The sequence below is a fragment of the Gymnodraco acuticeps genome, unplaced genomic scaffold (genome assembly GCF_902827175.1).
Source record: "Gymnodraco acuticeps unplaced genomic scaffold, fGymAcu1.1, whole genome shotgun sequence".
NCBI classification, from domain to species: Eukaryota; Metazoa; Chordata; class Actinopteri; order Perciformes; family Bathydraconidae; genus Gymnodraco; species Gymnodraco acuticeps.
The window spans coordinates 395,040-406,329 of NW_022992297.1; the positions used below are offsets into that span (position 1 = coordinate 395,040).

At 39.9% G+C, this 11,290-nt stretch overlaps 1 protein-coding gene across 1 annotated transcript; it reads left to right on the forward strand.

Moving 5' to 3' along the window:
* Window positions 1–5,491: 5,491 nt before the first annotated feature.
* On the forward strand, window positions 5,492–10,438 carry LOC117540961 (zinc finger protein 567-like). The gene is made up of 7 exons (XM_034207952.1): window positions 5,492–5,677; window positions 6,328–6,530; window positions 6,652–6,753; window positions 6,869–6,964; window positions 7,175–7,285; window positions 7,377–7,500; window positions 8,128–10,438. Exons 1-7 carry the CDS (start codon window positions 5,653–5,655, stop codon window positions 10,074–10,076), a joined length of 2,610 nt encoding a protein of 869 aa, XP_034063843.1. The 5' UTR covers window positions 5,492–5,652; the 3' UTR covers window positions 10,077–10,438.
* The last annotated feature ends 852 nt before the right edge of the window (window positions 10,439–11,290 follow it).

Below are 11,290 nucleotides of genomic sequence, written 5' to 3' on the forward strand. Positions count from 1 at the left end.
TTTCACTATTCATTCCAATGGCTGGCGTCTATGTCACGTGATCTTCAAATTTCTCCCTGCAGAAAAAGAAAACATGGCCGAACTTCGTTTTATTCTCGGTGGAAAATGCCAATTTTAAAGTTAGTTTGGCCATTAAAATGCGTTTTGATGTCATTTGATGCGAGAAATATGAGTTGTTATTTCAGATTATGTGTGCAGTGGATGTCCATGATCTTTAGTTTGCTAGTTATTACGAAGATTACTTCAGGAAATCGCAACGTTTTCATTGTTACCAAGGTGGTTGCTAGGGACGCTGCTATCAATATTATTTCTGTTATGTTGTGTAACTGTTTAATGGTGTTATCTTTATTGCTACCCCCTTCCCCGTCAATGTATAGTGTTGGTCCACAGCGCAAACATATTAGTTTAACAAAATCCGCATCTAAAGATAGCCTACGTTATTTTCCCCTGTGCAATTCCAGTCTCACATCTCACAGCACATCGTCATTAACAAATACCGGAAACAGACCGAAAACATTGAAAAAAAATACAATAATACTTTATTCCGAGTGTGCTTGCTTTTCTCTTTGAAAGTCATCACATAACGGCATTGTAATACACGGTTCGGCTGCATTAAATATTACATATCTGCCGTAGTTCTGTATTTATAGAGCCCTGATGAGAAGACTTATAGACAAACATGAGGAACTGAAAACGTGACGTGGATCATAAATATATCAGCCATTAAACAACATCTTACATTTCTTTTCACACAATACGTCTCCTTGCAGTATCAACACTAATTCGGCTGACTTTTATATTTGATCCAATTGGTAGATAGGCTGTATTTACACCATAAAGGTGCACAGCTGATAGAAAGGGACACCTAGTGGTTAAAGCATGTTATTGAATTTCATTATTTTTATTATTAGATATTAATAGGATCCCTATAAAGTATATTCATTACTTGTTATTCTCTACTAATAGTTAATTAAAGACTGTATATAATGACTATTTTGCACATCCCTTTCAAGATTTTCTAAGTTTTATTGACATATCATATAGGCCTACACAACTATGGTGTAGTTATGCATTGAATGAAAAACTTGGGTCGCAGGTTCCTCAATAGTGCATTACAAGACATCTATCAATATTTGTGCATACCTCCAGCAATGTTAACTATGTTGAAGCACTTATTTTAACTGATATTATACATAATGTATTATACTCTTATAAGATGTATGTAGATATTTCATCTCCGACCTTGTCAGGTATTGAACAATCAATAAGTAAAGAACACAGAATTGTTAAATATAAAAGACAGAATTTGTGTGATTATACTAAATGATTTACAAATAAACACCACTGCATATTTACAACTGTTACACATGCTGATGTAACGCAAATGTTCCAACTTGGGATCAATAAAGTATATCTTATTTTAAGCTGATCGATGGCTACTGCCATATTTGCAAAATTTGCCTCTGAACCTTGACAAGTGCATGTTTCAGGCTTATCAATTCATGTAATGTAATGTTATCAATTAACAACAGGGGTCACAAACATAAGACCAGCTGTTAAATAAAGCTCTTCTGACCTTAGCTGGCATGTGTGTATATATATTAATGCTGCCCATTATGGGCACAAGCAATTTTCACCCATTTATTAATTATATGTTTTAAATTTGAGTGTTTCCTATCCCCTAAACCTCCAGGGATGTACACAGTTTAATACTGGCAACTTCTTATTATGGGAAATACGAAAACGTCTTTTAAAACTACAACTCCCAGTAGAGACGTGCCATAGATAGAGAACATGTTGCGAAACAGAATAGCCAGCATGTGTAGTTCTGGGGATGGGGTGGGGGAGGGGGGGACGCGGTGGACCCGTTCAAATCCAGTTTTGGACAGTCTGCCGTGGTTCCATCCCATTTCAAGTGCTGTTCGCGAATCGGCGTAACCCTCGGAGCACACTCTCCAATCACAGAGCTTGAGGACTATCACGGGGTTTGTCAAACAGAGCACATGGTGTAGTCCAAACGATAGCTGGGGATTCTGGGTAGTGTAGTGTCTTCTGCCATCCTTTACTCAGAAAAAACATTTGTTTCTCCGAATCATTTTTTTTTGTACTCGCCGTTGTAGAGGAAACTTCTGTGTAGCATGCAGTGGAGTCACCGACTCAGGAAGGAGACACGGGAAGAGTCGGAGCTTTGATGTCAAACCACTGTGATTTATTTGGAGTTGGTACCAGAGTATTCACATCACAAATCCAAGAGTCAGAGGTTCTGACTCCACGGTAGAGTTGCCACGTCAATTCTGGAGAGCCTCTCTCTTGCCAGCCCATCTAACTGGTTTCGCAGAGAGTAAACAACATATTTGAGGAGATAGCCTAAACAGTGTGGGAACACAGAGCTACTTGCCTCGGACACTTATGACCTCGAAGATTTTACCTTGGAGTCCACAAATACAGAGAAGGAAGTGTCCCAGTGTACCCACAACACAGACCATCTGTGACCCAGTATTGACCGGTCACAGAATGGGAACAATAACATTATTGGCTAAGCCGCCTGTGTCCTTAAAGAAGGTAAACAGACATCGAGGTTTGTCCTGTATGTTACTAATTGGCGTCTTATGATAATTATTTCCACAACAGCCGTGAAGTGGTTTTGCGGCCTGCCAGTAAACCCAGAGAAGAAGAAGACGAAGTGACGTCAGCGTAATCTTGCCTCAGGGAAAGTACTGCGGTGTGAATGCGATTGGCACTAGCCCCCTGGTGGATTCAGTAGTAGCCGCTTTCACACCGCAGGACTCTCCGTACTTTAGTGCCGGCACTAAAGTACCACGGCACTGAATCCGCCAGGGGGCTAGTGCCAATCGCATTCCACCGCAGTACTTTCCCTGAGGCAAGATTACGCTGACGTCACTTCGTCTTCTTCTTCTCTGGGTTTACTGGCAGGCCGCAAAACCACTTCACGGCGAGTACAAAAAAAAACGAGAGAAGAAGAACTACACGGGGGGGGGGGGGGAGGGGGTATAAAGCCCACCCGCTGTATGAGGCGTTTGTTTACTTTCCGACCTCAGACATGATGGAGTTCATAAGGGTAATTTACAAATAAAATACCCCATTATAACAATGGACTTTATCTATATGTATTTATTATATATTACCCCCTCAGGCTGATTTTGGAAAAGGACATTAACCCTTGTTTGGTGTTTTTCCCTTATTTATCTAAAACAAATGACATGATAAATGACTTGTGTTTATGTGTGTAAGACTTGTGTTTCTGCCCCTGCCATTGCTGCACAAGGTTGCAACATTGTAGATACATTCAACCACCGACACCTGTCTGCTCTCACATTCTTCTATTCTGCACATTTGGGGTGGGACACAATAAATAAAGCTTCGCCAGTTTGTTTGTTTTATTGCACAGTCAAGACATAACAATAAGGCATCACGCTGTTCTAGGTGTGTCGTATGCATGTACATTGAAGTTAAATAAAAGTGTGAAATGTAAAATAAAGTGTAAGTAGTTTCAAAACAATGTAACAGTGGTAATATATATAGCAGCAGACACACCTTAGTGCAAGTTAGGTGTCAGTACAGTGGCAATATATATATAATAACAATAGAAAATCGTTACCACTCTTATTATTGTGGTCTTTAATTTTTGTATAGTCCTGTCTGAGTTTCTTTATTTTTACCCGGCATCCGTGTGCACTGTGCACGATTCCCAGCTCAAGTAGCTTTTGTGAACATCGCTCAAAACATTTGGAGTTGGGAACTGCTTTCTGTAGAAGCTGCTGCATCCCGTCCTCAGAGTAAATTGCCAGACACTTCCTCACCATTCCACCGCTCCGGCGTTGTAGTACGTGTGGTCATAACTGCTTTAAAGTACAAAAAAACTACTCGCTCAGGTGTGGATGTGGTTTTGTAGCGAGGAAAGAAATGGCTGCCTAACAAAGAAAATTCAGAGTCTAACGGGGCGTGGTTTGCAATTCGCCCAGCCAATAGAAATAGAATAGAAATTGGCACTCTTTTATCACCAGGTTCGTACCACCTCTCTAGCAGGGACTGAAAATGGCCAAAAGAGTTCCCGGCACTTAGTAGTGCCGGCGGTGTGAACGCAACATTATTGGTACTAACGGAACTAAAGAACCAAAGTACCAGGGAAAGTCCTGCGGTGTGAAAGCGGCTATTGTTACCGTGCAAAGTCCTTTCTCTAACCCTGCAAACCAATTCAATTGTGATTGATATTTGTAAATCTCTTTCTCTTTATTTGCAGATCATGCAACATGTAGGCTACTGTATTTGTCACTATTTTTTTTTTTTTATCTCCGTATGGCATGACGAAATAAATAATTATAATGTGTAGAACATATTCCAGAAATAATCATTAGAAAATGTTATTTCATTATTAATTTGAATCAAAAACAGATTTAATGGATATCATTTTAATATTTTAGTGACAGCATTTTACTGCTTAATCTGTAGCTGTGTATACATCTGCTTGCTTAAGAGCCAGGGCAAATGTGAGATATAAAGATGAATTTGGAAAATGTTCACTCCTGTTATTAAAATAAGAATGATACATGACATTGTTTCATAATGAGTTGGGTTTTCTCATGTCTTAGATTATTGATTCCTTTGCTCAGGTTTTTAAAATGAAAGTCAGTAATTAACATTTTGAAGTAAAAAAAATGTAGGACAAACCATTTTCTGCACGATGTATGATGTAAAACACAGATTATGAAACACATATTTAAAGTCAGAAATCTAAAACACATGTGTGTGATGACACCTTCTCCTCCAGAGTGGAATTAGGAAGTCATTTGTTCTACCACCGCTACACTGTTATCTAAAACTTCGATTTCTTTTTCTACACACGTCTGTCAGTATTCAGAGCCTTTTACCAAGAGAAAAACTATGTATAGGATTCTATTGCATACATCTCAGGTTAAGGGTATCACATGCAGTACCAAAGGGCTGCCCTGCTAAAAGTGTCAATACCAGTTCCTTTGGTCTGTGAGCGTGCTGCCTAGTCATTGTTACAATATAATATGTAATTCACTCATTTGTTTGGAAATAGATTCAGTTATGGCAGTGTTGGCTGATGTAGAGACAGCATTGAACCTTTTATTTGATAGATATTTTCAAGTTAAGATGGGAACAGCAATATGGTCTAGCTATGAGGAGGATAATGGAACTCAGGGGGATCAGCCCCTACTCCTTTTCATTATGATACATTATGTCTGATATCTCATGACCATTATTGGCTGATTATGGGGCATAATGAAAAAGGGCGATGTTTTCAACACTCATTCAAGGAAAGATACGAGAAGAAATTAGGTCAAAAAAGTTCTTAAGAACAACCAGAATTCTAGAGACAATTTACTGTTTTTTCTTAATCTGCCAACCGACTGATCCAAACTCCAGTCCAGAAGGTGGCGGTATTGCGCTATTCCTAAACCTCGAAGAAGAAGAAGAAGAAGAAGAAGAAGAAGAAGAAGAAGAAGAAGGAGAAGAAGAAGAAGGAGAAGGAGAAGGAGAAGGAGGAGGAGAAGCAGAAGCAGAAGCAGACGCAGACGCAGAAGGAGAAAAAGAAGAAGAAGAAGAAGAAGGAGGAGGGAAAGAAGAAGACTCCGATCAGCTGTTTCTCAGCTCTGTGTGACCCGGATGGAGGGTCCTGTCTCAGAGGGCTGTGAGTAACTATTAAAAACGTTACTTCCTTGGCAAACACTACAGTTCAACTAACGCTGACTTAAACCTGGCTTCACTGTACCGTTTTATTAACAGCCAGATTTTCTAAATTATATTTTAATATTTACTTAATCAGAATATCTGTATTCCTCCCACAGAGGGACAGCAAAAGAGTATGGTTGTAGCCAGGTAACAGTAGGAAAAGTGGAATTACATATTGCATAGTTATTTACAGAAGTAGTTGAATAGTCTAACCAAGAGATAGAGCCAGTAATAAGAATAATAATAATAATAATAATGAAGTGATATTGCACCACAGAGGTGTTTTTATCTTTGTTGTTAAATGTGCAGGGGTCTACAGGGGGCCGTGATGTCTGACTGCTGCAGGGAGGAAGGGCCTGCGTATCTCTCTTTCTATCTTTTAACATTTACTTCTAATATTATATTTAAATAATCCATGGCAATGTGATTTTCGGTTTCATGAAGTTCTGTTTATTTAGCTGATGCTTTAATCTAAAGTGACTGCTTTTAACCACGTGTGTTCAGAAGCTGCAACATAGCTATATGTATGGCCGAGGTGCAGTCTGAACCTGAGTTTGGAAGTTCTCTCAGTTCTTTAGTAATGACCTCAGCATGTGATGTTCCCTCCAGCCCCCCCCCTGCCACTCTCCACCCTGCGACTCCTCGTCCCACCAGTCAGGCTGCTATCAGCGGCCATCTGGCAAACACTACAGCACAAAACTGTGGCGGATTATGGGATGCTCGAAGAGTTTGTTTCCATGGTTACAGACATTATTCCGGAGCTACTCAGCACCCACCAAAGAACCCAACTCCTGCTGGGCCTCAGAGCGCAGGTGAAACTGGGTTTCTCTTTTTAATAAGAATAGTTATGCACAAAGAAATGCATTAAAAGATTTGGCCAACTGTAGAGGAAGTATGTTGTTCCACTATTCTGAAACACTGATGTGGTTTCAGCTCGTCCTGGGGCTATGTCACTTTGAAGCCACTGCTGACTTAGAGCTGGTTCAGCCGCACCTGGACAGAGTGCAGATGCTCATGGAGGCATGGCCAATGGATGTGAGTTTGAAGTGTTGCGACTTTGGATTACTTTGTCAAAAATCAGATAACACTGTTTTACCATAACCATACATTAGAGTCGACAATGTAAAACTGCTAATGTTGTGTTTTGCAGGCTGGTGCAGCCAATACGGTAGAGCCACACGCAACATTTGTGGATCTAATTAAGAGCTTGCTGAAGAATGCTGATGAAAGAGAACACTTCTATCGGGTCAGTGTTTGTTGGATGACCTCTGTTTGAATGATAGTAGTGTATTTAGTGTTCTCTGTAATGTATACTGAATGATTGTAAACTCTGTGTCTCTCTATATTGATATCAGACTACATTGTGTGTCTTGAAATATTTTAGCTTCTCAGTCATTGTGGTATTCATATAGTTTCCACTTTTAAAAAATAGATAAAATAATGTCATTTATTTCAGAAAGTTTTCCCGGAACAGTTTGGTCCCACATACGATGACATACTTCAAACCTTGATGTGGAAGTTTCTGTCCAGACTGGAACAGATTCTTCCTCTTCAAACTTTCCAACAGGTACATTAGGAATAGACATGCAGTGTTACGGTACATGAACATTTTGTATATGTTCATGCTTTTATCATTGCTTATTTTTCATTTTCTTCAGGTTGCCTCCACGTTTGGCGATGTGTCCTCAGTGTTGGGGGAATGTATGGATTCTGTGTCTCAATGCGAGGGGCTGCAAACCCTGCTGCAGTATCACAAAGACCTCAGCCTTCTGGATCACAACGGCAAGCCTTTATTATTTTATAACACATGGCTTTAGTTTGGTTGACCTTTGAATTTGATCTCCTCACCCTCGTGCTTTTGGGTAAACTGAAATTCAATATGTATAGACGCTTGTATATGTATATGTATATGTATAGACGCTTGTATATGTATAGACGCTTGTATATGTATATGTATATGTATAGACGCTTGTATATGTATATGTATAGACGCTTGCTTTGCCTAAAGATGGTATTTCTCTCAGAAGCTCGTAAAGACCAAACCCGAGCTAACAAAGATTCAAAATCATATTCATTCATACAAACATTCCATATAAATGAACACAGTGCTCTATTCTGTAAACATCTGTAAATGGGCTGAGAGCTTTATAAGGTGATGATGTCAGTCCTGTGTTTTATGCTGGTTATGCTGCCCCTAAGTGAGCAAACAAGATGCAACAAACAAAACAATTGAATGCAGCTTTACAGAGTCCACGTTTTTCTCTGAATGATTCACTTGTTGTATATACGACGTACTTTCTCTATTGGCTCGTAAATAATTAATTCAGCATACTCATTGATTAATGAATGATAATTGTCAACAGTGAGTGTTTAAATTAAGTGTTTTTTTGCAAAATACAATCTTTTCAGATATTTCCTTGGAAGACGCCAGAGTTATTTCAGTTCTGGAAATTCCCGCTTCACAACGAAGTGAGACAGACGAACCACAAGCCAACATCTTGGATAATGTGACGTTATCAGATTCAACAGTGTCCCATACCACACAGAGAAAAATAAACGCAACCACAGAAGATCGGACAAGGGAGCTAAAGGTTGATGAAACTAACTGGACTCTGGGGGACAATGAGACAGAGGTGCTTTTGGGACATTTTACAAGACATGAAGAAACTGTAGGCCTACTTCAAAGTCAAGTGGAGGATGGTCCTCTACCTCTTAAACGATGCAGTGTCCTGCTTAAAAGACTGGACATGCCTATGCAGTCTCGGCCTGTGAGACGAAACAGAGGGAAGCGACTGAAAACGATTCTGTTGGAAGAGAAGAGAGGTCTCTGCAAAGAGGCCCCCCCTGCCTACAAATCAGCTTCGAGGAAAACAAAACCCTCTGACAACATGGAGTCAGGCCTTTTCAGCAACTCGTTATATATGGCTCCTATCAATCATTGCAGTGACGATGACTCATGGTCTTACTACTCTGATCAGGACTTGGGCCTTAAGACTCCTAGCAGCAGTCTTAGTGAGACTGGTTCATGGTCTAACTACTCTGGTGAAGGGTCTTCCTTTGGGACTCCTGTTAGTCGTCCTATTGACGGGGATTCTTTGTCCAGCTGCTCAAATGAGGACACTTCCTTCATGGGTCCTAAAAATATATTGTCTACCAGCAAAAACCAGGGCACCTCTGACATCAAAGCCAGCATTACAAAAAAGACTCAGAAAGTCCAGTGTTTTATCTGCCAGGAGCTTGTGAATACAAGCCTGAGAGCCCACATGAAAAGCCACTTTCCTTTGGGGGAATACGCCTGCCCCCAATGCGACAGCAGGTTCAAACTCTACTCATCCTTCAGGCAGCATTTCAATAGAACCTGCTTTGAGTACGGTCAACAACAGTTTGATCTACAGAAGCCAGAAGAAGTCATGAATCTTTACAAATGTGACAAATGTGAAGAGGCCTTCAGGTACAAAGTTTCCCTGAATAGGCACAAACACACCCACAATGAACTCTACTGCAGTGTGTGTAGGAAGGTGTTACGAGATGCAGCGACATTGGCAAGGCACAAGGCTTCTCACACCCCTTTTCAGTGTAACCGCTGTGAGGAGACCTTCACTCTTTTTAAGCCCTTGTCCAGGCACTGTGAAAACATCCATAAAATCAGCCGGCCTTTTAAATGCAGCTATTGTCCGAAGGTTGTATCTAAGCTGCGTGTTTTAATCACACATGAGTGGAAACATACGGGTCATCTTCCGTTCCAGTGCGCTCAGTGCGGCTTGAGATACAAAACAGACGGAGATCTCACTTCCCATCAGAGAGTCCACACAAGAGAGAAACCCTACCTTTGTGCAGAGTGCGGGAAGACTTTCTCCCAGAAGTCTAACCTGCTGCGCCACCTCAACTTGATACACAGCGAGTCTCGAAATGAGAAGAAATACTCTTGCCCCGAGTGTGAGAAATCTTTTAAAGAGAAAGGAGCCCTGAAAAAACACCAGAGGACCAAACACTTTAATGAATTGTTCCGTCATCCGTGCCCGTACTGTGGAAAGATGGTCTCCTCGTCAACGATCGCCAGACATAAATTAATCCATACGGGAGAGAGACCATTCAAATGCACAGTGCCTGAATGTGACAAGTACTTCAGGTCAACTCCTGAAGTGAAGAAGCATGTTCTCATTCATCATACCACAGAGAGACCTTATAAATGTGACATATGTGGAAAGGGCTTCATAAGGATGTGCTTTCTCAATACTCATGCTAAAACACACTCGGGAGAAAAACCATTTGTTTGCCATATCTGTGGCAAGGCTTTCCCCAAGCACTACAGCATGCAGAGACACAAAAAGCTAGTGCATGCATTTGTAACGCATTGACCTGCATGGTAGGAAAGCTTTGTTAAAGGTACAATGTGTAGGGTATGCAGAATTGTAGTTACAAACATTTTAAAACAACCTTACATTATTAACAGAATGTGAATGGGTACAGTGTTAACATTACATCAAAAACATGTATATATTATGTTGCAGAGATATCTTCTGAAATGAGCATGATACCTGACTAGCCCCAGCCTGTCCTGCCATGTAGTATAAGTCTGACCGCAGACCAACATAAGATTTATTTTTTATTTATTTAAGAAAATACGAGCGTCACATCATACAATATACACACATGACAACCGTTGATACCAGGAATACAACAAAAAGTAATATTTCAAATAAAATGTGTGAAATACTCATTTGTTTTTTTATTTTCTTCATCTTCATAATGTTTGTTATCGCAAATCTTACAGAATTGTCCACAATTAAAACATTTTTCTATTCTATCACCTTTTAAAAAAGAAAACAAATGATTTATTTGGAAGTTATATTGTTTTCCCTTTTTAAATCCTGCTCAATGTCAGACCAACATTTCTGGTATATAAACGGTGATAGGACAAAAGGCAAGGCAAGGAAAGTTTATTTATATAGCACCTTTCAGCACACGACAATTCAAAGTGTTTTACAAAATAAAAGACATTTAAGAATAAATACAGCAGACACACATTATATACCCCACCCGTTGCGAAACTATGCACGAATAAGTTCAAAGTTTCAGTAACCAATCAGTGAAGAGCAAAGCCAGACCAAAGCAATCTGTAGATGAAAAGTTCCTGACATTGTGAGGCTGTAAATTGTACATTATTCCAGATTCAGGGGACTATGTATTAATTTGGCTTTCAATATAATAAATATATCAACCAATATAACCTGCCTTCATTGTCTTTTAAAATAAAATCGCCTTACCTTACCTTATCTTACTGAAGTGAAGGGTATTTATGTCTCCTTAAATCACCTTTTTAAATGTACTTCTTATAACATGTCATGGTGTTACCAGAGGTCGCGTTAACCGAATATTTTCCGTCTATGACGGATTTTTTTTAACAATGACGGAAAAATCTGAAAGCAGTCCGTCATTTTGACGGATTAGAACAAACTCAGAACAGTGCCAAAGTTTCCCCGCAGCAGGGCTCCGGTGTTATGTCTTGTTATGGATGGCCACCAAAAAGGAAATGATATCGTTTCCAGACCTAACTTTGCCGTACAAATCA